Genomic DNA, 27353 nt, shown 5'->3' with positions numbered 1-27353 from the left:
GAGATAAATATGAGGTGGAAACATCCAAACACACAAAAAAGAATGTTTTTTTTTTGGTTTGTTTGTAGTTTAATACTTTAATGAATCTACAAATGATTATGAAACAAAAACAAACCCAAGCATCCAGCTCACACGGGACATTTTACGAGGCACTAAATTTCTCCCTTTAGAATTCCGACTGTGGCATTTTCATTTAAGAGCCCCCACCTCACAGCCTCCATCCTTGCTCTACAGATTTTGGAGTTCGAAGTTTTCAGCTCGGAGACAGGCTTGAAATGGAAAGCAAATGTATTATAAGTGAGAAAAAAACACCGCTTCCTCAGTCTTACTTTCACTTCCAGTGACATCCAGCGGTCGTACGACTCTCTGCCACGCATCGTTTGGAGAAATCCGCTGCAAGATGGGGAAGGAGGGAGGGGGCGGGATGTCTGGGTGAGGAAGAAAGCCCCCGGAATATGTTAGTGGTCAGCGTGGATATTGACCTCAACAATAAATTCAGCAAGCGGGGTTTTCATTATTTTGACGATCACAAGGTGACGTTTATGATTTGATGCTCTTAAAATGTCTGGATCGAGAGTCATTTGAAAATTATAAACCACAAATTTACCAATCGGTCGACTGAGAAATATTGTTTTATCAAGACGACCGAATTAGCACAAACTTGAGATGTTATTATGACTTTTTGCCGACATACATGGCGGTTCGGATCCAGATGATGTCAACAAGAGGCAGCTCTTAAAATGGAAGGGATGGATTTAAAAGCAGCCTCATCCACCGTGGAAGCTTTGGTTCGTATCAGTGTGAGTATGCGTGCTGTCGCCAGATATTCATGTCAAGGTTTATTGTCAAGGTTTAGAGGTTTATTTTCATATTTTTAATATTAAAACGTTCTATATTTTTACTCGAATTAAGCACCTAATTAAGCGCTTGCGCGTCTCCATTTTTTTTCTTTTAGCAGCAGCCGGACCATTTCTGTCACATAGGCCTATTTGTCATTTAGCTGCTTTCAAATTATATGTCATGATATTAAAATGTCGTGTTACGTGCGGGCTGATTTTTATTTATTATTCCCCTTTGGTAAAAAAAAAACAACAAAACAAAACAAAAAAACGGCAGCTAGCTTCGTCGCGTTTCTGTACCCCGCATAAACGGAGCTCCTCTGTCTGTCAGTAAAATTCTCCTTCAGACTTAAAAGAAAGTGTGTAATTTTGGGGGATTGAACACGAGGCTGTTTAACCATCGAATGTCAAAATTCCTGCATGAAATGAGACGTTTCTCTTTTTTTTGGGAGGGGGGCTTACTCTGGATGGTCGTTTCCATGGAGACGAGAGGAGAGGATGTTGCGTGCAGCCGCTTGAGAGTCAAAATACGGAGATGGTAACAATTAAGGTCTAAAGGTTTCCAGGTACCTGCACAAGAGAGAGCACACTGAAACATCCCTGCACTTACAGGGGAAACATGATGCATCTTTTAATTTCCTCGAGAGCCCGACTCAGCCACTCTTCGCAGGCGATGTAAAGTCTCAGACCCCTCCCCTTGTTCCAGAGATAGCGCTCCCTCTATGCTGGGAATGTGCGTGTCTAGGCTACTGTCATGGCGCCCAGGTTCCAGGTGAAGGTAAGGATGCGCTGCTGCAGCCACGCCGGGCTCAGCATCAGCAGTGCGAACCATGCATTTGAAATGGATGCAGGCAGCGGCCTAGCTATTTGTCGCGCTATTGCCTGCTTGAATTACGTTGGTGGCATTATAATGGTTTAATTCAAGGATTTGAAATGGCTGGAGAAAGAAGGGGGAGAGAGAGGGAGCGACAGACCAGGGTTGACATTGGAGGATGACACAGAGACTGAGGGGGACCAGGGAATTAGGTTATTGTATTAATCCAGTCCAGGGAACTGAACGTGTCTCTGCTCGGGTAATGTGAAGTATTATGCTATGTTCAAAATGGATCATGGAAACGATCCATTTCCTGCCATCCATCCGGCTGAGTGAATGTAATATGAGCTAACTAGCCTTTAAATTCTCAGGCAAGCGTGAGCCTCTTTTACATAAATCCGAGTCAGAGCAGTTTATGTGATGTGTGCTGCTGTGGTAAGCAGTCCCGGCACTGCATCACACTAGAGTGACAAAATCCCCACTCACTCAGTCAGTTTGTCTCCTCTTGTTGTTTTTTTTTTTAAGTTAACTCAATGTGTCACAGACGAAACGCTGATGCTTCTGGTGCTGCGCTAGATTTGGCTGCAGGTTGAGTGTCAAGGGCATTGGTGAAAGCAAAAGGAAGCAGGGCATTCTCACGATAAATAACTAAAAAAATAAATAAATAAATAACAACCCAAAAATGTCAAATACTTCACTTGCGCTTCCTTCATCAAAGACTGACCCCTAAAGCTCACGTACCAGGACATTACCAGGGATCTGGGAGCGGTGATGTTCACTTTGGGCAGGCACAGCAGAGGAAGTTATGAGGTCACAGGCTTCTTTGTCGGCTAGTGTGTCCTTTTCTGTCACGTCCATGTCCTTGAGCTCCTCGCCGCCTTCGGCTATGAGGAGCTCTTAACTGAAATGACCAGACAGTAAAATGGTGCTTTTCATATACTGTCTAAGACTGTACATTTTCAATTATGTTTCTGTTCCTTGCAACTGCTAACCATCATGAGGATATCGAACAAATGTTATCTTGGTCATCAAAACGATCAATAATCATTGCTATCGACTGAAATTGAATATGTTATCGCCGTAAATTTTCTGACTATATGGCCCTTTTGCTTTTGAATGATACAAATTTTCCATAAATAACGGCGTCTCAAAATATATGAGCATCTCTAATGGTCGTGAAGCTTCTCTCTAAAGGGAGCTACATCATATGCAGAGGTAAGCGATTCATTCTCAGCAGTATAGCTGAATAATTAACATCTGGCCTTTGTGCATATTTAACAAGGCTGGTGCTCCATGCCGCCTGTCTGGGACAGTTCAGCCTGTCCTCTCTGCTTATGTTCTACTCTAATACTATGTCTCTTTGATATTCTTGCAAGTTTTAACTATGAAACCGCAATACTTCATTTTTAAAGCAGTGGTATGAGTGCTTGCAAAGGTATTGAAAGTGTTTGTTTGGTTCTTACTGCTCACACACCCTCACCGTACCTTCAGAATTGACTTTAATTGCATGTCTCAGCATGTTCTCCTGTCATAATAGCAACTCAACTATTTTCTTCCCACAGTCAAACATGAAGAGCCTGGAGCATGAGCTGCATTGCCCTGTGTGTAAGGACATTGTCAAACAGCCTGTGGTCCTGCCATGCCTTCACAGCGTCTGCCTCATGTGTGCCTCCGAGGTCTTGGTGGCCAATGGTTACCCGCCTCCAGAGCTTCCACCAGAGCCCAACTCCCCAGCCTCCACTCCCAACACCCGCTCACCCAGACAGGCCCGCAGGCCTACGCCTAAAGCAGAGCAACGTCCCATTGACCGTGTGCTGCGGGCAGGTTTGGACTATCTTCAGTTTTTCTTAAAAATTGAATCTGCTGAGGCAGAGAGACAGTTTAAATGCTTTCTTACAGGTAACAGAACTTGTAGTTCTGCATGGCATTTTGATCCTCATGTTTGATTTCATTGCAAATCACTATCCAAAGACAAAAGGGACAAAAGGGTCATAATGTTTTTTCCTCTTTAGGTCCCCACCCACCATCACCATCCATGCCCAGGTCTCCAGGGTATGGAACGTATCCAGGGCGCCGCCGGAAGGAGGGCCCACCCCTGGTGATGATGTTCCCGTGCATCCCCTGTGGTCGCGATGTGGAGCTGGGAGAGAAGGGACTCACTGACTGTCTGCGTAATCTCACCTTGGAGCGGATAGTAGAGCGGTAGGTAATGCGCGCGCGCGCGCACACACACACACACACACACACACACACACACACACTCACTTTCACAAAGTTTTTGTTCCTCTGCGTGGACAAGAGCCATGGCTGAGGGCGGCCTCACATTTATGGGCTGCCTGTTTTCATAATTTTTGTGATGCAAGGTATTTCAGAAACATTTCCCTTCAAATTTGGTACAAAGTCCATTCAGACTGATTGAGATTTGTTTGGTCAAAGGTAGGAACTGTAAAATCCCTTTTTTGGTCATTCCTCCAGAATTCAAGTGTAGATTCCTACAAAGTTTCACAGAAATGCCCTTAATTTCCCTTTGACATCATAATGTAGTGCAAAGACACATTTCTGGCCATTCCTATGAAAACGCTAGCCTATTTGTTAGTTGGACTGGTAGCTTTGAGTAAATGACATCTGATCACAAAATCACCAAAATCACATCGCCAAATTCACTAAAGCTTCAGCACAGAAGTTTTATATTTGATTTGTTTTTGGTTCGTAGCTGGCTCTTTCTGCATTCAGGAGTCACAAAGAAGTGATGCTGAAGTAGAAATGCATCTTGAGCTCAAGACACCTGTTTACAATTGCCAAAACAAACTTTTTAAGGGAACTCTCTTTTTGTTTGTTTTTTTTCTCTTCTGTTCTACACACGACCCCCACCAGGTACAGACACACAGTCAGCCTGGGCAGCGTGGCCGTGATGTGTCAGTTCTGTAAGCCTCCTCAAGCTCTGGAAGCCACCAAAGGCTGCGCTGACTGCAGGGCCAATTTCTGTAACGAGTGTTTCAAGCTCTATCACCCGTGGGGGACGCCACGGGCGCAGCATGAACATATCTTGCCCACACTCAACTTCAGGCCGAAGGTAAGACACGGTAACCCCCTGAAGTTAATCTACACGTCTTTAGATAGCACATAGATTTCACAGTATTCACACGGATAAAAGAATGACATAATGTTGGAAAACAACTTGTCCCACTTTATAGCTGTTGGCTGGTGTAAACATTTTAAACTGGTTTCCTATTAAGCCAACTAATCCAAATTTATATTAATTTCCCTTTTGTCCTAGCACTCTACACAGCAGCTGCTCCTGCCTGGAACTCTTTGTGGACACTTCTAGGCCTGCTGGCTGTTGGCTGCAGCGATTCAAATCACTGCTGCCAATCTCCCTTCTTTTTTTCTTTTTTTAAACAAACCTGCTCTACGAAAGAGAGCTACGCCTCTCTTCGGTGTTCACTGAGGGGTAAAGAGGCAGGGTGGAATATGTTGGGTCTGATGCTTTGAACTTTCTATCTGAGTGATTATTTTGCATGCAAATACAGACCAAAAGCACCGCAGAGTCATCGTATTTAAATGGGGGTTTGATTTCATCAGATGATATCGCGCTTATACATTTAGCCGTGAGAAGCAGTCGCTCTCATCCTGTTGTCTTCAAACTGAAAAATAAATACGTGTCATTAGGATCCGCTTTATTGGGAGTTCAGCTGTTGAAATTCAGAATGTGTCGCAAGCGAATTTAGAACAGTTGAGACAGACGTTTTTCTTTGACACCAACTTGTCTTATCATGTCACAATGGGTTTTCGTGCTCCTCCCCAGTTTGTTTCCATTTTGAATGTCAAATTTTAATGCAGCGTGTCAGATAGACGCCACACTTGTTTCTCACCTTAAACCATTAGTCACCACTTAAGCATGCATTTTAATTGGGAGTGCCCGAATATAATAAGCGTGTTTGTGTAGAAAGATCAAACCAAAAGCCACTAAAAGCTTGAGGTGTGGTTCCTTTTTGATGTACTGAGTAGATTATACCAATTTCGTGATATTGCACCAATCATAATTTTACAATTTAGAAAGAGACAAAATGTGAATCTGGAATTAGATCCTGATTCAGGTCCTGATTTGGCCTTGTGCTTCTGTTTATTTAAAATGGAATATAAATTATTTTTATATTATTATAATTATAATAATATGATCCCATGTATCTAATGTGTGGTCGTGTCTGGGCTATAGTTCATGCACCCACTGTAACAAAATCCAAAATATTTGGTTTGAAATAAATCATATGAAACAACACACACACACACACATACCCGTGCGCATACGTCTTCATGATACCTGTCACCATGGTCTCTCTCCTGAGGTGAAACGATACTTGGGATAAACTTGCTTCTAGCTAATTTGGCTGTCGTCATCAGGTGTTGACCTGCACGGAGCACGACCAGGAGAAACTGCACTTCTACTGTAGGTCCTGTCAGCGGCTGCTCTGTCCTCTCTGCAAACTGCGCCGCCTGCACACCGGACACAAAATCCTGCCAGTCGCTCAGGCGTACCAAGCCCTGAAGGTACGACTCGGACAATATGATATGACGCCATTAAAAGAGAAAAACAAGAACACTGTAGAAGCCACATTATTTTAAGTGATAATTCTATCAATATGCAGCATGTACGATATATTTTGCTTGGTTGTCGTTCCAGTTATCCTCTTGATGTAGTGATATGATGCTAAAAAAATGTGATGCTCAAGCAATGTGCACCGCAGCACTACAATGGTAATACAATTACTACGATACAATTCTGTGTATTACTTGCTTTTATGTCGTGTTTCTGCAACAGGAGAAGATTACAAAGGAGCTGAACTACATTTTGTCCAACCAGGACACAGTTCTGTCACAGATTACACAGCTGGAGAGCGCCATCACGCAGACTGAGGTGATTAGTACTTTGGGCAGACAGAATGTTGCAGAACATCGAATTAAACCCTGACAATAAACTGCAAAACAACTGACAAGGCTCCCATGTATTCACTCTCTGCCAGGCAGCCACAAAAATCTCCCTGATTGAATTGCCATCATGAGAGTAAATCATTGTAAACTTCATATTTTATTGATATTATATTTTATAGTGTAATTTTATTATTATCTGTCCATACACCAGATGATGGTCTCTTTAGTGGCCATTGTATTTTTTTTATTATTGCTCATGAATCAGTAGGGTGAAGGAAGGCTAAAATCAAGACACCTGTTGGTTTATGTCTTTGTTGGTACAGGTTGATAGAAACATACTGGTGCAACAGTTGATTTGACAAACAAACCACGGAGCTACTTCACACCAAATGAGGTTATTAGCGGTGGACGTAATTGGTGGAGTTATTATATTTCCACCGGTTTTAAACATGATCGGACCTGTTTGGTGTCAACACATCTTTAGTTAACTCGTGTCTATTTATGACAACCTTGGCTTTAATCTAATTTATTACATGTTTCCTGCAATAAGTGCTTATTTAATTGATTCCCAGAAACAAAAAAGTTACATTGATTTATTATTAATTGAATGCAGGCAGAACCCTTCTGCAATGTTGTAGTTCGACGTGTATTTATGAGATTTAGTCCAACAAAATTGTGAAAACCGGATGATGGAGACGCACAGCATTGCTAGATCTGTTGTTGTTTCCGAAACTCAAAACATGTGGCAGATGTGTCAGTTGTAAGCCTGCGTGAGTCAACCTGGCTTGAGGGTGGGATGACATACATAAGTGTGGTTTTCAGATATGTGAAGATGTTTTTCGTTGTCTTTTTTTATCACCAGGTAAACAGCGTGTCTGCAAGAGAGCAGCTGGCCCAGAGTATCAGGGATCTCACGGCTGCTCTGGCTGAACGCCACGCCTCACTTACCCAAGCGCTGGAGGTGGCGCGGCAAAAACGAGGCGAGGCATTGGCCGCTCAAGTGGCAGAGAGACGGAATTTGTTGGAGCATGCAGGGCTCATGGCGTTCACCCAGGAGCTGCTGAAAGAAACAGACCAGCCCTGCTTTGTTCAGGCTGCTCGGCAGACTCATAACAGGTTTTCAATTTGTTTATCTTTGGCTCGACTCTCTGTCGAGATCAGGACATCTTCTATCAGCCCCGCCCATCTTTGTTGGATTCATTTTGTGGTCTTTCCTTTATAAATAAAACATGTTTTATACACATCTAGTGTTTGCAGAGGCCCATAGTATATTTGAGTTGTTTTGCCAAATGAATCCATGTAAAAGACATGTCCAAAGAATGGTTTGGACAAATCTAGACAAACAAAAACATAAAAGAATGCTTTTATCCTTCATATAAATTTACTGCCCTCTCCATCTGTCTCACCCATCTACCAGCCTTGATGGAAGCAGCACATAAACATCTACCTTCCTTTCCCATCTGCACCAGGTTCAGCAAGGCAATTGAGAATCTCCAGCACTTTGCCCTGGCCGCCGATCCGTCCTTCAGACACTTCCAGCTGGACGTCTCCAAGGAGCTCAAACTACTCACAGAGTTGCATTTCATCCAGGGTGAGAGGGGGAGTGAAAGGGGAGGTAGAGGAAGAGAGAGGGAATAAGATAAGGGGGAAAATACAGAGTTAAGAGGAAGGGGTGGTGGTGGTGTTGTTCCTGTCTTCCACAGGACCTGCTATATCATAGATTTAAACCTCTTCTGTCTCATAACAGACATGTTACTCTGACCATGTTATTCATGGAAACTCTATTTTTTGCCACAGCTCCTTTGGCCCCAGTGATTGACACCCAGCATACTCTGGCTTATGACCAGCTCTTCCTCTGCTGGCGACTGCCACAGGAATCTGCACCCGCATGGCACTTTTCTGTTGAGTATCGCCGTCGCGGTGTGGTACCAGGAGGGGCATCCAGAGGCGGGATCAGAGGGGGATTATCTGCTGCTCGCTGGGGGTGGCAGCGACTGGATGAAGTGAGTGGGACCAGCACCGTGATCGACAGGTTGGAGATGGACAGCGTGTATGTGCTCCGGGTGAGAGGCTGCAACAAGGCAGGCTATGGGGAATACAGTGAGGAGGTGTACCTGCACACGCCGCCTGCACCAGGTGAGCACGGACTGACTTATGTAGCTCTTCTTCTAGAATGGAATTGCCATCTTCTTGGAAAACAGACACATTTGCCATCCTCCCCAATACCAGAGTAGACACCCTTCTCTGTGGGTACAGTATGAGGTTACCCTTTCAACAGGTAAAACCAGTTCAAGTCCAAACAACTCAGGCATGTAAAAAACAAAACAAAACAATAAACCCAACACATTCTATCCTCCTTTGGCCCCATTTGTGTCCAAAGGCGTGGCACGAACTGTCAGACACCACACCTTGGTTATGAGTCATACATACACTGAGATATTAATCCAAAAAGCTTGAGCAGTAGAAAAGACTTTACATGTAATTCATATTTAGATATTGTAAAAGAGTTCATCTTTGAGTTTCAGTGCACGAGCAATGACTCCATAGAACTGCTGGGGGAGCTTGCATGCGTTCTAACAATATCAGGAAATTAATTTTAGTGCCAGGAAGGCAAGCCGTAAGAAAACGAGAAGTGTCAGATTAGGTTAGCCCCTAAAATGTCGCCACTTTTACAACTTTCTTCAAATGATGATTCTGTTGATTTTTTTTAAAAAACACGCCTCTGTTTTATATTCCTCAATACCTCCATAATTGTCTTCCAACTATTACAATAACTCTGTACTCATCTAGAATTAACTTTGTCGAACACAAGTCAACATTTAGACGTACGCTCAGTGCACCACTCCCTCTGCTGTTACTGTAACGTACCGTCTCTGTGAAACAGTGGCAGATAGAATTACCACCCCTGATACGGTGCCATGAATATGTTACTCACATGTAACTATTAATTAAAGTTGCCATTCTGTAAAATATAATAAGATTGCATGATTTTTCAGGTTTACTTCAAGACATTCTGCAAAGAACAAAGCAATAAATACTCAGAACTTATTCGTGTTTGAATTCTCCTTCATCTTTCACGCTGCTAATAAAGCTAAAATGTAAGAAAGGTATCGTGCAGGTCCAGAATGTGTTTCTAATCTTCCAACCAGCAGTGATTCTGTTGTTTTTTTCTTACTTACAGCCACTTAAATCCATGACAAGTTTATGACAGCTACAAAAAAAAAAAAATCTCATTATATCCACACAGCAAGATGTCTTCCAGGACCCATTCGTCTGCTCACACCTGCTATCATTTATCAGTCATGATAAAAGCTTTAAGATGGTTACCGTGGTGAGCACTTGATAATTCATTCTCTTTTTTTTTTTCCTTGCTCATCCCCATTTTCCTTTTCTCCACCTTTCCTTCAACGCACCCTCACTCTCTTTATTTCCTCATCATTCTCTCATGTTTTACTTTCATTTCACAGCTTTGTCATCCTCTTCTGCGCTATACATCCACGCCGCCAACCCCTCATACCTCCTACGGAACGTAAGAAGTGCATCCATATCTCTTAGCCATCCCTCTGACCCCATGCTGCAGAATTATCTCCTCTTCTCTGTCTATTTGTGGTCATCCCATGCATCCCCTGTTCTTCCACTCTCATTTACACCCGTCTACCTCCTCTTACAAGATCTGTCTCCGCGGTGATGAGGTTTGCACTTTGTTAAGACCTCAGGCTTAACAACATGGATCCCATTCAGATCCAGGGTTTTTTTTAATGGTCAAGTTGAGTGGCTGGTCAATTCCTTGTGTCCCTGTAGGCTGTTTTTTCCTCCCTCCTGCTATTGCAAATGCTCCCTCCTCTGGAAAATACTGCAACCCTTACCAGAGCTTCTTTGCAATAGCTTTTGTATTTGACTCCCTGAGTCATCAGTGTATGGATCAGTGTCCTTTTCTAGTTATTCCAGTGCTGGTGGGAGGAGGTGCATGCCTGCCCTCTGTTCCTCTTATTGTCTCTCTTCTTGGTTGCTCCTTGTTCTCATTTCTCCTCTCCTTGCTGCTTCTGACTGTAAATCTGTACCACTTTCCCTCTGTTGAGTCCCCCTATATGTCATTTTAAAATGCTCTTATATTTGCTTCTACTTTCTGTCTCATTTTAACTGCTACGTCCTCCTGCTCCTCACATGGCATCTCTCCCCAGTGCTTAACTTCTACCTGGACTCTCGCTGGGGTCTCCATGCCGACCGGCTGGTGGTCAGCAAGGAGCAGCGCTGTGCCCGTAGCGTGCCTGGTCTGTCTCTGCTGCAGGCTGCTGACCATGCTCTCACTTCCTGTCACCTGACCTCAGACCTCCTGGTAGGAGACGTGGCCATTACACAGGGGCGACACTACTGGGCATGCTCAGTGGAGCCTGGGTCTTATCTTGTGAAGGCAAGTGCAAGCTATGTTAGAACAGAGCGTTGTTAGGTCCGACTCTGAAGTATTTATTAATGCTTTAAATTTGCTAGATGATGTCATTTTGTAAGAAGTGCATCATATCTTTTGTTTTGCTTTATCAACAACCTTCTGCTCAGCTCTTTGACAACACTGCAGCATATTCCTTTTGATTGAAATGATACCGGCTGCCCCTCCTCCTTCTTTGTTGCTCAGTGGGCGTGCAGGAAAATACAGCGCTGGTTCCTGCAGGGCTCCAATGAAACTGTCAGATAAAATATTTTGGCAGGGTCACGACACCGTGCTGCTGTTACTGAGCTGTGGAACTAATCTTGTCCTTATCAAGAACTTTGGGTATTTACGACAGGACATCTTTGTGCCTGAACTGTAAAATTTGACCTTTATGCACTCTTTATGTGATCTCTTTCAAGTGATCTAAGTAAGGTAACTAAAGTAACTAATGAAGTTTTTGGTAAATTTCAATGTCATGCACGCCCACTTTTGCTCTCCCTCATGTATTCTGGTGTGTTCTTTGTGGACTCTCTTTCTTCTCTTCATTTTATATTTTTATTTCAAAGTTCTAATTACACAACGGATGTCCAAATATGTCTTTTTGATCCCCTTGACTGAAGGACACCAACACTAAGTGGTACAGAAGTACAACAGCACTTTGCAATATTTGTAATGTAGAATGAAAAATTTGCCATGACATCACATCTAACCTTATGGGGTCGGCATGGCTCAAAGGTAGAGTGGCTGTGTTCGATCCTCACTTCCCCCAGTGACCATGTCCAACTGTTCTTGAGTAAGATACTGATACCCTAATTGCTCCCGATGGCCCTGCGACGGACTGCCAACCCATCCAGGGTGAACCCCGCCTCTCACCCAATGTCAGCTGGGATAGGCTCCAGCCTATACAGTTTAGTGACTGTATAAAGATAACAATCACTTCAGCATACGTGTCCAGTCCAAAATTTGCTTGTATCATACATGACAAAAGAGAGAAATAGTTCCTCTTTCTTCTTTGAACAGGTTGGAGTTGGTCTGGAATCTAAACTGCAGGAGTGGTTTCATCTACCACAGGACATGGCCAGTCCCCGGTGAGTGGCTAGACTATGATGTTGAAGTTAGATAGAAGATCAGTTAAAAACAAGGAAGCAAACTTGGTAAATAATCTGTCTGTCTCACCCCAGCTATGATCCCGACAGCGGTCACGACAGTGGAGCAGAGGACGCCCTGGATTCCGCTCCACCCTTCTGCTTTCTCACGATGGGTATGGGTAAGATCTTCCTCTCCCAGCATAGCTACCATCACCACAACAACAACGGGAATGGTCACCGAGACCCCATCACCAACGGCAACAGCCCCTCCACACCCTCAGGCCTCACCTACCCTCTGCCACCCCGGCTTGGTGTGTGCCTTGACTTTGAGAAGGGTCGAGTCACCTTCTATGATGCCCACTCTCTGCGACCTCTGTGGGAAGGTCATGTGGATTGCTCCGGCCCCGTGTGTCCAGCTTTCTGTTTCATAGGCGGGGGGGCACTGCAGCTGCAAGAGCTCGTAGCCAATCGCAGCGCAGATCAGACTCCAGTTCGGAGAGTAACCATCCAACCTCGCGTCTCTAATTTAAATAATAACTGATGACCCTTTGGAGGTCATGTTAATTTCGGAATGTTAATGTTGAAGTATTTACTCAGCTAGAGCAAAAAGTTAGAATTCTCAGCGATTTTTTTTTTTATTTTATTTTTTTCTTTGTACAAGAAACTGTTTCTATAGCAACAAATATGCAATGTAATTAAGTTTCTTACTTTTTGGGTTTATGCAGTTTTGCAAGAATCTTTGCTTCAGTAGTGTCTGGTATATCCAACACTTATGTAATTCTAACTTTGATGCTTGCACTTGTAGCCAGGCTATGTTGCATATTGATAGAGGTAATGTTGATACAGCACCATACTGTCATCTCATGCCCTTAACGCTGAAAGCTTCATTTATGTTTTAAAGATATAAGCATTATGTGAGTAAACAAAGGTCTTGTCTATTTTATTGCATCAATGACACAACTTGTGTTTTACACACACAGTTGCTGGTGATGAATATTATCATGAGCCCAACCAAAGTTACTGTTGTTCTGAGATGTAGATGTGTTAAATTAGAGGTGGAGAAGCATAATGAGGCAATACTCTAATTAGATGCTCCAATTACACCTCTGCTGCACAGCTAATCACTAGGTTCTGGGGTTGTGTTTGTGCATTTTGTATTTCAAATACATGAGCCTAATGTGTGTGTGCGTGCGTGTTGTGTGTGTGTGTGTGTGTGTGTGTGTGGTTTGACTGATAACGACATCGATTCATTGACTGGTGGGGAAAAGTTGTTTTCTCACAAACAATGCTGATTTTTTTTTTTTTAACCCTGCTTGATTGTAAGTTGATGAGCAGCGCTTCTTAAAATGATAAGCAGATTAAATTCTTTAAATTTCACCTGCTGGCAGAATGTTTGCAAAAGAAAAATGGATTAAGCAAATAAACACGGGATTAAAAAAGATGGTTTAAATAATGAAAATGCTTTCTGTTTCCTTTTGTTGATGTTTCTGTTCATTTGGGATTCTGATTTTAATTATCATATGTTTTAAGAATTGTGCCACTGATTCACCACTAGGGCGCAGCAGGACATCACAGACACACACACACACACACACACACACACACACACAACTTTGTCCTAACACACTGTAAGGATCTTTTATTATCTGTAAAGATGTTGGACACACTGGAAGTAGAATATTGGTAGTTTTAGAAATGTGCTGCTCGAAGCTGAAACAAAAAGAAGGTATTATGAGTAATTCCCATTATCTTTAAACTCTTGAAGGTTTGCTTTTAAAGAACGCTGACTAACAGAAAAAAAATGGAATCATATTGCTCAAGGATGTGTACACATCTATAAGGAGTTTGATTCAGTCTTTCAGATATATAGCTAAAACAGGCTGGATGAACATGAAACATGAACATACTATGTGTGTGTGTGTATATGAGATTTATGATTTATGAGCATTTATAAGCATTTAAACCACTGACAGGTTTGATATTGAGTATAATACAACAGCCCTGCAATAAATCCTTCAAGAGGATTATAATCTTCAGCTTTTACTAAATCTGTTTCTGAGCGACAAAAATTTAAGTATGTGACAAGAGGACAAAGTGCAGTGGTGCAGAGTGCAAGCAAAAAATGAGAATAAATGTCTTTACTTTTAATGTAATCCTAAAAAAAAAAAAACCATACAGTTTGCAAAAAGCAGACGTGCTGAAGAGCAAGGTAATTAAGTATAATGGGTATTAGATTTATTTCAATCTATGCATGCAGTGTTACACTTGGATTGGCCACTAATAGCCATGATAATGAATCACCTATTTAATGGCATATGAGCCTTTACACATGTTGGCTGACCTGCACAACCATCATAACGTCTAATAAGAGCCAAGTTCTTCTCCAGCCAAACGGCCTCTTATATTCGAGTGTGTGAGGGATTTTGTGGGAAATCGCACAGTATATCTAACTTTACTGTTTAAACACACTTGCAATAAATATGGATTTAATAGCAGCGGGTGTAAAATATGCGTCCTTTCAGCCCAAAGTGGCCCCTCATGTTAGCATGAGTTTTAAGTGTAAATGGTGCCCCCTATTGGCTGATCACCTTTGAAAACACACTAAAGACCAAGAAGATCCTCTTACCATCTATCAAGCGCTAAACTTCTTACCCTTTTCCTGATAGGAAATCATATACTCCTGGAATTTTACACAAATCAAAGTCATGCCTGACTATGAGATTCTTGCCCAATGAAACACCTCTTCTGTGAGTATTGAATAGTGATGACCATCTGCTTTTAGTGGAGGTATTAACGCCTCACATGTGTAGGTGCTTAGCATTCCTTATGTAAATGTAATGTAAATCACATGAGTTTACCTTTTATGAGCTTCAATATGAAAATCCACATATGTGTTTAATTAGGCCCATATTGAATGGGGGGAACTGTAGGGGGATTGGGGGTTTGCCTTAACCACATAGGGAAAATAAAAGAATTGGGGAGGGGGAAGAGAATAGAGAAATAAAAGTATAAAGTCTCAACATGAGCCAAGGTTCTTTTGCAACGTCCTAATACACACAGATACAGCCGCCAAGGCTTTACCTCTGATCCCTGCGTGATACAGAAGAATGTACTGTACAGCATGAATATTGCACAGCCCTCCACCCATGAGCCTCTTGCACTAGCAGCACCTCTTTTTCTTTTGTCCAAATCTGTAACAGATTGGGTTTAGTCTGACTGGAGGTATGCAGCCACAACACCACATGTAGGGGTCTGCATAATCCCTCCACTGTGTATTAAGCACACAGCATGGGCATTCTTTTAAAGACCTGGCAGGAATTACCAATACATAATCTCCGTGATCATCATTTAGTATAGTTCAGAGGGAGAGTAGGGGGGGGGCGGGTGGGGGGGGGGGTGGGGGCGTCTGTACTCATGAAGGATCTAAAAGCCATATACAATCTGTGACAGAGAGCGCGGTGCCATCTGGAGAACACATAGGAGAGTCTGTTGGAATCCGTTAACCCAACTGTCTTAAACAACATGAAGCTGAACCACATGTCAAAAGACCTGATTTGTTTGTTGAACCTGTTCTGTGCTTTCTATACCCTGAAGTGGAATATTATTGATGGGGGAACCTGCTTAATACTTCTCTGTTGAGGGAAACCCATTACTGCAGAACTTTGCACTGGAGGCCTGCAGTGGGAATTATGTAGACAGTGGGTGACATAATAAAGACATTAATACAGTGTTTTTGTGCTGCAGGCTCATATTTTTTCCATCTGAAACCTCAACTAAGCTGTGGAATTTTTTTTCTGATTGAAGATGTAGATGAACCATTAATCTTCGTGAGCACAAACAAGTCTCCTAGAGTGACAAGTCTACTGATAATCGCCTCTCTCTCCATATGTATTTACGGAAGGGGACTCTATCAGAATCACATCATTCCTTTCTTTTACTCACTTTGCTCTCCTTTTAAATTCAATAAAGTTGATGTTATTCATCTGGACGCAGCCACTGTTGAAACATTTATGTTTCTATTTCTCATCCATCTATTGACCCATGAGAATGAAGAGCATTAATAATACACATCTTCCTGCTTTTATCACATTGATAAACTGAATCGAGATAGAAAGAGAAAAATCAATCAGCTAAATGTTGGTTAAGAGGATTTGAGGAGCGTAGCGGGGCCATCTTCCCTCACTACACCAAATGAAGGGTGACAGTAATGCTGGACAGAGCCCATATGGCCACATACTGTAACCTAGTGCTCTGCAATTGGAAGAGAAGACACTGGGCTAATTCAATTTAAAATTTACACTCCAGTATCACATCCCCACCTATTGGATTTGTGGAATAGACACTGTAAAATACTGGACTGAGTATGGATGCAATAATTGTGCACACATTTTGCATACAGCAGATAATTGGAATATTTGTGTGCCCTGTGCCATGAAAAACCACATAACAGGAGACCATTACTACCTGATTTAATCTGCCTGTCGGGTAGGAGGCTGCAGCTATTGGTGGTTGGTTTGAAATGGTCTTAAAGTCATATTATCAAAATTATTGCTGTTATCGGAATTATTTTATGGTTTAAATGTTTTAAATGTTCAAAATGTACTCAAACTTAAAATGCGCCCTCTCCTTAGTGTGATGATTTGTACGTTGAAGCCGTAGCTGACACACGTCACCTACGCCAGCTTTGACATTTACACTTCACATTCACAACATGGAAACGCATCCCTGCTTAGCCACCGTGTTGAGTTTCTTTGTGTTTACAGCGGAAACTGAATTAGATCATGTTAATAGATGTCGAAACAACTTCCATTTACTGAAATAAATATAATACTGAAAAGAGCTCAGACCAGAGGAGGGGATGTGTAGGGAGGATATGTATGGAAATGGAAGTCTGAGACAAAAATGGCTCTGTATTTTGAAGTACACTTTTGTAAATGTTCCCTCAAAAGTAAAATATTGATCTTTAAGAGGCCAAAAGTGCATCTTTTGATTGACATCCAGGTTTCAAAGTGATTTGAAACTCACTGAAAAGGTACACAATTGTCTGTCAAAAGGTTACACCCTCAGCCAGGAGCATTTTTTGCTCTATTTTTAAGTGTGTAGGAGGAGTGATGTTACATTTCTTGGGAGGCTTCACCGTAACCTATGGCAGACATTCCACCATGAATCTAGCTTTGTTCCTCTTATGAGGCTGAACAGTCTCGGGACTGCTGTCACTGAGTTTTTCAACGTATGGGCCAGCATGATTTCATTTTCAAACAAAACCTAAAAGAGCAGTAAAAATCATTTCATCTCCAAACCCAAAGCAAACAAAACCTCCCATCAACACATTTAAGAACACCAGTTACACCGTATATTGCATCTGTCAGCTGAGACGTCACGTTGCGTTTCCAGTCTTTAGGCTAAGCTAAGCTATGCTAATCGGCTGCTGGTTGATTGACTGAACTGAGAGTTGTGCCAATCTTATCATCTCACATTTAACAAGATTAAAAGATGTTTTATGGCCACTGCGGTTGCACAAATACAGTCAAGGAGGCTCTATCACGGACGGAAGATAAAAAAAAAGAAATAAATTCGACATGAGAGATATCAAATATAAAGCAATAAAAGAGAGAAAATATCCCCAAGTCAAAACTATCGCTTCAACTTCAAAGTGAAACCAAGAACGTGGATATCCCATCCTTAAGAAACAATTTCATTCTGCACTCAAAGGAACGGTTCAACATTAAAAGTCTGTGTTTTGGATCAAGTAAGTGAACTATACTACAACGCTTTGGCCATGGAGGTGTAACTTTAAAGCTAGCGTAACATCATATGTCTTTACACTCTGTCTGAAACTTTACAACTGGGATATTATTGTTTCCATAAAAGTGAGATGTGCAGGAGCATTTTGGCGAGACTAATGATACAAAATTCTTGATATCAAATGGTGTGAGCAGGTGAGGGACCATTGCACGGCTGGTTAGAAACCACCAATTTTGATGGAGCTTTATATACTTTGTGACCAGTCCATTTACAACGTCAGTCAGTCGGGCAGGATGGTGCAGATTGAGTGGTTTTCCACCACCAACATGCTGAGTCGAACGTCAATAGTCCCTGAACAGTTAAAATTCCAGGTGCCTGAAGAGAGAAAGGCAAGTCAGATGAGAATGTCAACAGGGGATCTGTAAACCACACGTTTCCTGGACAGCTCTGTCGAGACCAGCTGTGTATACATTTTGGCCTGCGTGATCCCTGTGTACTGTTTAAGCAAAAGAACTAAAAGATGGAGAGCAGGGAAGGTGAAAATAAAAGATGAGCCCCCCCCCCCCCCCCAACACACACTCCCCCCAGAAAAACATGCAGACGTACACAGAACACAAGGCAGAGGAGGTGGTGTTTAATCTGTGGAAGGAGAAAAAAACACAGTGACCAGACAACTTCCAGTCCTATCTGTTACCGTGTCAATACTTCACAACAGCCCTCCCCCGCGTCCTCGTCTGTCCCTCCTCACCTTCCAGATGCTCACTCAGTGAAGGGGTGAAAGGTTGGCAGGTGCCTGGGGGAGCTGCAAGGAGCCCCACGGTCAGATTTCTGCAAGGTCAAGCAGTCTTGGGGCGGAGAGAGGGAGAGAGAGAGAGAGAGAGAGAGAGAGAGAGAGAGAGAGAGAGAGAGAGAGAGAGAGAGAGAGAGGAGAGGAAAAGGCTGTGGTGGTGGTGGTGCACAATATGGCCAGTGTCCAGAACAGGAGATAGACGGGACCACCGACCAGCAGTCTCACCTAATCAACTTCATTTAGGTGCAATGACAGACAGCCACGCCTGCCTGAAGCGGCCAACAATCAGCTTTCAGGGTATTACCCACTGCTGCCCACCACAAATCCATAATCCTTGAATCCTTGACCTTTCGCATTTTCAAAATAAAGTCGACAGCCGCAGTAGCATTGACAAACGTAGACTGCATCATTTCTAATGGGTTTTTCTAGCACCAAAACAATCTGTAATTGCGTAAATAAAACAAAACGAATGGCTGCACCTTTTGAGTGACAGCCATTGATTATAAGTGACACACTTCACAATGATTAAACTCTCGCAAACTTGTTTGAAAGTAATTACTTTGTCGGATCAATCGACGCCACACACAAACGACTGAATGCGCAGTATTCATGCAAAGCAGCGCTGATCTATATAATGAGACAAAGGCAACATCTTGTGTGCAGCCAGTGATGCTTGCAGTTATCGGCCAGACATAATGGGGGATTGTGTGTAGCTTTATGTACAGTTGGTTTAGCTATCTGATGCATGCTCTAGTTTCTCTATGCCCCCCCCCCCCACACACACACACATTACATCATTACGTCAGTGAAATAAGTCAATAAAAGTTTGTTGGTGTTGGCGAGAACAAGTCCGGCTGACTGCAATTAGATTCTATCAACCCGTACGGCTTCAATAGTTACTATTTTCTCCTGCGCAACCTTCAGAAAACAGTACAGTGGACAGATAAGATAATTAGGCAGAAGTCCCATCCTCTCCCATTACCATCCGTTATGTAAACACACCATCAGGTCAGTGGAACCCAGTCTAGACGTGCAGCTCTACATCATGTGCCCCTTGCTGGGTACACCGCACTGACCCACATTAATACATTTATAATCAATACCTCCCGAGGTCCTGTGCTCAGACTGGCCTATCAAGGAAAATGTGGAGTCCAATTTAAAATGTCCCCGGGGGGAACTTTCATAACCATGTGCCAATTAGTTCCACTGTCAATAATGGTAATGCTAAAGGACATTGTGTTCTGGGGTGAAAGGAGAGGAGCGATAGAGGGTGATGGGGAGGGGAGGGGAGGGGAGGGGAGGGGAGGGTCATGGAGCTCATGCCCGTTGTTCATTGTTAATGGCTGTTACAGTGACAAGAAGCATTTGATCAGACACACACACATACATTGTGGGCTGTGTCTGAGGGGGTTGTGTTCATGAGGCAGAATTACAAAACCGGTGAAGATAATAAGTAATGACGTCTTATAAAGGTCAACAAACAAAGCACAAGTGGGACAAACACAGGCCGTGTGATGAGATTCATTAGGACAGCATTGAGAGCGTGGAGAGAGAGTGAAAGAAGGGATGAGGGGTGGTGATTGGGGGGTGTGGGGTGGGCGTGCATTCTTCCACAGTTTCACCGCGGCCGTCACAGCAGCAGCTGAAACAGGTGTGTGTCTTTACTCGGGGCACACGGGGCAGGACAAGTGCTCTTCTCACATGGTTCAGACTGGTCACACTTGACCACACTCTGACCTGACACCCACTTGAGTCACCCAAGACTTCATTAAGGAGGCCCTAAGCAGCTGAGGGGTCCCACAACTATTATCTCGGCAATTTGATAGAGACTCTTGCGGTCTCCAAATGATGATGGCTTGAAAAGATTTATGAGCAGTCAGCTCATCAACGTCAGAACTTTCAGGAGCCCCCGCTTGGAATTCAGGACCCCTGATGAACTGCATCTCCGGGACCTCCACCCTGATGCGTCGGCTTTGATATGCAGTCACCTCACCTGTCTGAGAGACTCTCGCTAAACTTGCAAAGTCATTACACAAACTTTTCCCAGTTCTGAGCAGGCAGACAAAAAACAGACACACATATAAATGTATGCAGCAGTGTCAGATCCGTGAAGTTAAATACGGAGCTTAATACAAAGACATAAAACTACACTGAACGTTTGTGTTTGTGGTATCCACAGCATGGGTATATTTCTTGTCGTGGTAAATGAAATAGAACAGTAATAGGGAATAAAAGTTGTTTGTTTCATCTTCATCGTTGTAGTTTTATTTATGAATATTTTGTCATCTTAGTTGCTTGTGTTTACCTTTGCTAGATCAACAAAGCATAAATCCACACGACAGACAAAATGAAGGTTTCGCTCTCAGACCACTTTTACTGGCTCGTGAGTGCCTGACGATCAGATTTAATAATTAACTTTCCTAAGACCAGAAAACCATGAAAATTCCTGTGGTTATGTGATTTCTACCAAACCCTGTAAAATAAGTTTCTGGATAAAGTTGAGTAAAAAAAAAAAAAAAAAAGGAAAAATAATGATTTCATTTATCATTTAGAATATCTGCTGATAAGGGTTTGGAGTTGTGAGACTCGCTGCTTCCATCTCCCAGTTGTTAGCTGATAGGTTAAATCAATTTCAGCTTTGCAGATCAGAATCATATCAAAAAATGAGACCTGAACAGTTTGGCTTTGCTTTGCCTGGCTCACCACTTTTTATTTGTGGTCCCAGTCAAGTATCTTCAAGCCTTGTCCCTGTAACCTGGACACGATGACGCACTTTTAGTCACTCTTCCCTTTTCCCAAACACATCGACACCCACATCTAATGACAACAGAACACACTGCCATGGGCCACAGCTCAGGAAACAGAGGGCTTCCTGTTTTTGAGTCCCAGCTCTATTGTTATCTCAACAGCATTTCTTTCTCTCCCTCTTTCTCTCTCTCTACCAATTGAGTTATTACAGAAAAAAATCATTTAGCTAAATCTGGGGCTCTCAGAACTGCCGCACATTCTTATCTGAACCTTTCACTCTGCTAATATTGACAAAGCTAGAGAGTCAACACAACTTTCAATCGCCACTTTTTCCTGATTTATCTATGTCTCTAATCTTTTCCCTTTAGATGCAGTCACTCCTCTCTGCGCTCGAGGAGTGAGTATCTGCTCTATAATCACTCTGTCTCTTGACAATCCCTCACACACACACACACACACACACACACACACACACACACACACACACACACACACACACACAGTCCGTCTGCACTGCTGGACTCTTGTTTTGGGAACTGAGGTGCTACATGCAGTCTGTAACGCAGCTGAAGGTGTTAGTGGGATTGAAGAAAAGTCTGGATAAGCAACAGCTGGATTTAATGCACCATTAAGGTCACTGGTTGTTCAAGCTGCACCTGCAAATCCCCTGATTTCACCCCCCCCCCCGTCTAACTCTCTCTCCTCTGTCTGCTCCCTCCCTCCGCTCCTCTTTTCTCTGTTGCCCTCTCCTCTTTCGTCCACTTAGTCACCCTTTCTTTTCATTCCTGGCCTCTCAGCTTTCTCTCCCAGCTCTGAAATCCTCTTCTCTTTTCTGGTGCTTTATCAAAAATAGCTTCTCTCGTCTCTAACCCTGGATCCCCGTCTCCTTCTTTGCTCACTCATTCTGTCTCTCAGCCCTTCTCTCTGTTTCATCGCCCCACCCGCTCACAGGCAGTTGTATTGTGTCTGCCAGGCCTTCTCGGCTGGAGCACAGGTTTCCTGAGTACTGGAACGGAACAGGAGCTGGCAGTGAGACACTCTGAGAAAAGCCAGCTCCACTGTTCCCACTGAGCGTCGCACATGCTCACACTGCTGCTCACACCGATGCGACACGCAGGCGGGACTCATCACACACTAGGATCTACGTAATGATGCATTGTGAGACGCGTGATCCCACCTGGGTTCAGAGCACAATCAGAGAAATGTTACTTAACTCTGAATGGTTAAATCAAGGGTGGCCTTTTTCCTTTTCATTTGTTGATTTCATTTTTGCTGAGAATTCATGGAAAAGAAAATGAAGAACAATTTTGATTGTGAATTAATCCATAAACCAGCGCAAAATCAAAAAATTCCGTCTGAAAAGGAATAGTTGCTTTTCTACATGGGCGACTGTGTTAAATTATATGAGGTATAATTTGGATTTCGGTATTAAGAATGTAAGGCCTCGGCTTTTGGTTAAAGACATGTTTTTGAAATCCTAAAGATAAATAATTTATAAATATTTCAAAAATGTATCTTAAAAAGGTTAAGAATGAATTAATTGTAACTAGAAAACACTCAGAGAGCGTAAGTCCACTAAGGGGAACTTTCGGCCACTGGCAATTGAAGAGCACGTATGTTGTGGACGATCAAATGATGTCTGACCGCGGGGAGTCCAGTTGCAACAGTCCTGTGTTCTGTGGTGAAACTGGCCGCCTCGCGGTTTTCACAGTGACCCATCATCAGTATCTTATCACACTTTTACCAAATTTAAGATGGTACAGATCAAACCTCAAGGAGCACATCAGTGTAGGAAAAAAAAGAAAAGAAAAAAAAAGTTTTACTTCCTGTTGCCACCGCGGGTCCTTCTCTGGCCCATGCTTCACCCCTCCGGCAGGTTTGGTAAAAACCAGCCTCGTAGTTTTTCCTGCTAAAAGGCAAATGCCACTGAAAGACCTTCTTGCCAGAGGTATTTATGAGCTAAAAGTAGCCTGAACACATTGTCCCAAGTTTGACTTGAACGAAGGCACACATGGTGTCGAAACGTTACGCCTCTAAGTTTGCTGCCTCGATCCGTGCACTTTCAGAATACTTTGGACTACATTTGTGAAGGTTCCCCTGATGTAAGCATCCGTCATGGTGCGAGGAATTATAACACGTATAATGAGTGTTTTACAAAGCCAAATAAAAGATAAAGCATCTATCAAACTACACTTGAGAACTTGGAGACATCATTGCTGATTTTAGGATTCAAAGATTTACAGTTTCTGCTATACAGTTGTAAATCTACACTGGTTTCTTGCTTATTACAGTCTGCATAAACAGAAGAAACCTGCCAGCCGCCTCTGGCAGTCGTGCAAATGATCACTTACACTATTAATACTGGTGCAGACAAACATAAACACTTGTGTCCTAAGAATAACTCAATTTTCCCCAAAGAATGATGTTTATTTCTTGGTGGCTGCCTTCCCCCATCAAAATGAATGGTGTTTACATCTCCCACTACTCCTCATTTCACCCTGGAGGGGTCTGCCCCCCCCTGCACCTGGACAGTTTACCACCCTGAATGCACGGACGTGCCCCTCAGCACCAAAACAGCCACAAAGATCAAATGACCGTTTGCTCCTGGTGGTTCCTAATGGAAATGTTGAATTAGTATTTATGTTTAGCTTTAAGCTAGAGCTAATGGTAATCCAATTTTCAAAATGGCTTTGCTAAATTAAGAGGATGACACAGAGAAACTGTTAGAGGTCTCATGCGTGTTAAAAGCCTGGCTGGGGAACCAATTACGGCCTCAGTTGAAACAAATAGTTTTCTCTCTCTCATGCAGGCAACTTTCTCATGGTGTTTATTTTATTAGCAGAGCAGGAGTCGTTTTAATAAAAGGCAGATACAATGATTGAGATTTACTGAAAAAAAAATTAAAAAACAAAGTAGTTCAGTGTTACTCTTACTGAACTCTTTTGCAAACCACCAATCACCAACACACGCAGAGTGATTCAGCAGTATAGTCAAATATGAATTACACCTTTCAACAAATTGTGCATTCTTGATATATTAAAATACACAAAGCAAAAATGACAGGAATGCTTATAAAAGTAATGGAAGTAAATAAAATAATCAGCAATAGTAAATTCTAAACTGACCTTTTTCTTTTCAGTATTATTCATATATATATATATATATATATATATATATATATATATATATATATTTAGTTTATTCATGTTGGGCATTTAGGTTGTTGGGTTTGATAACAGCAGTATGTCTTTTGTCACGTCGCAGTTCTTTTATAAACAAGGATCTGTGTGAAGTATATAACAACCCCATTTCCCACAAGACATCGCGCTTTCTCTACGTCATCATTAAGCGCAGAGCTGAGCTGGCAATTGAGAGAAGGTAAATATATCGTGTTATTTCTCATAATACTGGATTTTAAAACTAAATTCTCCCGAGCACGAAGTGTTATTTTTGAGTTCAGCTGTTTTTTTTCGCCATACCCGCGTCTCCCCTGCTGTCGTTTCCCGTGTGTCGCGGTTATTGTATAGATGACATGATGCTAATTTGACATGCTAAAGCTAATCTGAGAGAATGAATTGAGGCTCTTACCTTCTGCTACCTTCATCTTCTCTCTCAGGTTGTTTCCTAGGCAGCCGCCATCATGACAAAGCTTATGGAGTGGCTGGTCGGTGTGTCGGTCGTGGTCGTAGTTTGGGCTTTCGTCTCTTTCGACCTGTTGGACCTGAGTCTGCCGAAGTCCTACCGAGAACTTGCCTGGCCGATGCCCCTCTATCTCCTGGTTTCATTGGGCTGTTACTCTCTGGCCACGGTGGGTTACAGGGTGGCCACCTTCAATGACTGCGAAGGGGCTGCAAAGGAGCTCCAGGACCAGATCAGAGAAGCCAAAGAGGACTTGAGGAAGAAGGGCTTGAAGATGTAGTACCGCGGAGGAACCCTCGAGACTGACTGTGAACCACGAACCAACCTTTTATTTAAGGGGTCACCTGAACTTTGTCTCTTATTTTTTTTAAACATACACTTTTCTCATTATTTTTTCACCAGCAGAACATCAATAAGTTTTTGTTTGTTTGCTTGCTTGCCTCATTTAAATATATTAATCAGATGTACTTGTAGTAATGAGAAATATTAGGCCTAATGGTAGTTTCCCATCAAATATGGTAAAATGCTGATCATACTGAATTAGTTTCTTATTAAACTAGACTGTTGCAGGTTGTCTGACTGATCAACTCAACTAGATGAAAAAAAAGAAAGGCTTCTTAAATTGACAGTGCACTAGCTGAAACCCTCCCTGTGGGATACCACTACATTTACATGTCTGGTATGCTAAATTATCATCTGTAACAAGTTGCTGGTCTCTAAAACACCATGAAATGAAATCAGAAAAGTCGCTTTGGAACAATCAGAATGAAATCAGAAGAAGTCTTTTCAATCTGACCTCGGTTTAGGTGGTTTGGACCGACCGTGTGTGTCTGGAGATTGCTCGTCAGTGTAAATTGAGTTTTATCTGTAAAAGTTGGTACATTCCATTGTCCTAAATGTTTCCTCCAGCTACTGTAGAAGCCTGATTAAAACAGAGTCTATTTTCTTCACTTTTTCTGCCCACAAATGTGTATGTGTGCGTGCTCAGATCAAACCAGGAGGTACACGAGTGTGTGCATGAGTCCTTGCAAATATGATACATTCCTTCTCTCAAGCGAAACCCACTTGGCCTTGAACAGTTGATATAAAGGCTCAAATCAACCTCTCATGGTCTCCCTCTGTGCCAGACCTCTTTGTCTGATTTTGTACTTAGCAACATGAAATATACATTATACAGCATTTCCTTCACTTCCCTCTGCGATGCTTGTTCCGATCAGAAAATGTTAGCTAAATATGTATTTTTTTTTTAAGTAATCTGTTGTTGGCAAGTCCATTTCTTTTGTGTGAGCCTGAAAAGGCTGGCTATGCTCATTTTCAGCGGGTCCCTGCTGTGCATAAACAAAGCATAGCCTGGCCAAAGGCATCATTATAGGCTTTCAAAAGTGCCCATAACTTCAGAACAAATGCAAAAGAGTTGGCAGTCCGCTGTGTGCAGCTCTGCCTGTTGTGCTGTTTGGCTGCAGCCCCATCATGCCTTGGAACACCACCCCCCATGAATGTCTGCAAGCTGTTGCTAGAGCAGCCTGGATGAAAGGCAACCTGTTATTTACCAGAAAATCTTCTTCTTTGGCAATTACACCAAAGGATTCCCGCGGTAGGCAGTTATGTTCTTACTAGTAGCCACATGTGAAATAGTTAATCACTTTCCTTTGTCATCGTTCTCCTCCAGTCTGACTTTGAAGACATCCATCTGTTCTTTCTGTTCTGCGGGCCATCAGACATAAGTATAAATCAGATGTGTGATAGGTCGTACGCAGTGCACGCTGATGTGAACAGCAGTCTGTGCCTTTTCTGTTTAATCTTTTGTTTGAAACCTGCTCAACGTAAGCTTCATCCCTGATTTAGATTTTTACATTACAGTAAGTGTAAATCTGCGTAATCTGACGTAGAAACAAATGTTCGAGAGGTGACCCACAAGTGACCTCACACACTCATGTACTTTTTAAATCTCCCCGCATTTAATTTGAAGCAAATGTTACATGACTTCCATCGTGGCTGCTGACAGAAGAGAGACACAAGAGGATGCACCTGATAGAGCAACCTGAAGCAACGAAATCCATAATAATGACGGCGCGCTAACTCTTTGGACTCAGAGGTGAGAGGTTTGCGCCTCCAGTGAGAAATGCTGCTGAATTTCAATCAACTTCTTAAAGATTCAGCGTTGTCAACACAGACATTTTAAAAAGGGAGGAACATTTTAGAAAAGCAGCATTAACAGGCCTTGGAATTGTTAACCTGAAGTCTTCAGCTACCTGATGAGGAGGAGGAGGAATAGAGTTAAATGGAGAGCTGATTAGCCTTCCTCACTGGTTTGTGCTCATGTCTTCAGCTAATC

General features: G+C 42.6%; 2 protein-coding genes and 1 long non-coding RNA gene across 5 annotated transcripts; 2 read left to right on the top strand and 1 right to left on the bottom strand.

Annotated features, from left to right (window-relative positions):
• Nucleotides 1-79: 79 nt before the first annotated feature.
• On the bottom strand, nt 80-25447 carry LOC147240686 (uncharacterized). The gene is made up of 4 exons (XR_015111129.1): nt 24968-25447; nt 2395-2554; nt 1302-1409; nt 80-428 (listed from the first exon to the last, which is right to left on the bottom strand). It is a non-coding gene; the product is annotated as an uncharacterized LOC147240686 (long non-coding RNA).
• trim46b (tripartite motif containing 46b) lies at nt 326-13535 on the top strand. Of its 3 annotated transcripts, XM_086192649.1 has the most exons (13): nt 326-788; nt 1292-1617; nt 3216-3477; nt 3666-3855; nt 4528-4726; nt 6055-6201; nt 6473-6568; nt 7445-7698; nt 8052-8173; nt 8380-8718; nt 10764-10993; nt 12029-12096; nt 12190-13535. In XM_086192649.1, the coding sequence occupies exons 2-13, from the start codon at nt 1594-1596 to the stop codon at nt 12635-12637; spliced, it is 2379 nt and encodes a 792-aa protein (XP_086048775.1). In that variant the 5' UTR covers nt 326-788; nt 1292-1593; the 3' UTR covers nt 12638-13535. The 3 variants fall into 3 exon arrangements, with proteins under 3 accessions (XP_086048775.1, XP_086048774.1, XP_086048773.1); XM_086192648.1 differs by lacking the exon at nt 1292-1617; XM_086192647.1 differs by lacking the exon at nt 1292-1617 and having other exon boundaries at nt 326-800.
• dpm3 (dolichyl-phosphate mannosyltransferase subunit 3, regulatory) lies at nt 24687-25968 on the top strand. The gene is made up of 2 exons (XM_086192650.1): nt 24687-24757; nt 24996-25968. The coding sequence occupies exon 2, from the start codon at nt 25020-25022 to the stop codon at nt 25296-25298; it is 279 nt and encodes a 92-aa protein (XP_086048776.1). The 5' UTR covers nt 24687-24757; nt 24996-25019; the 3' UTR covers nt 25299-25968.
• Nucleotides 25969-27353: the final 1385 nt, after the last annotated feature.

Source organism: Aulostomus chinensis, chromosome 22 (genome assembly GCF_037954235.1).
Source record: "Aulostomus chinensis isolate RoL2024-O1b breed Wild chromosome 22, RoL_Achi_v1.0, whole genome shotgun sequence".
Taxonomy (NCBI): domain Eukaryota; kingdom Metazoa; phylum Chordata; class Actinopteri; order Syngnathiformes; family Aulostomidae; genus Aulostomus; species Aulostomus chinensis.
Note: the sequence above shows the minus strand (reverse complement) of the source record. Positions and strands in the feature narration are given on the sequence as shown.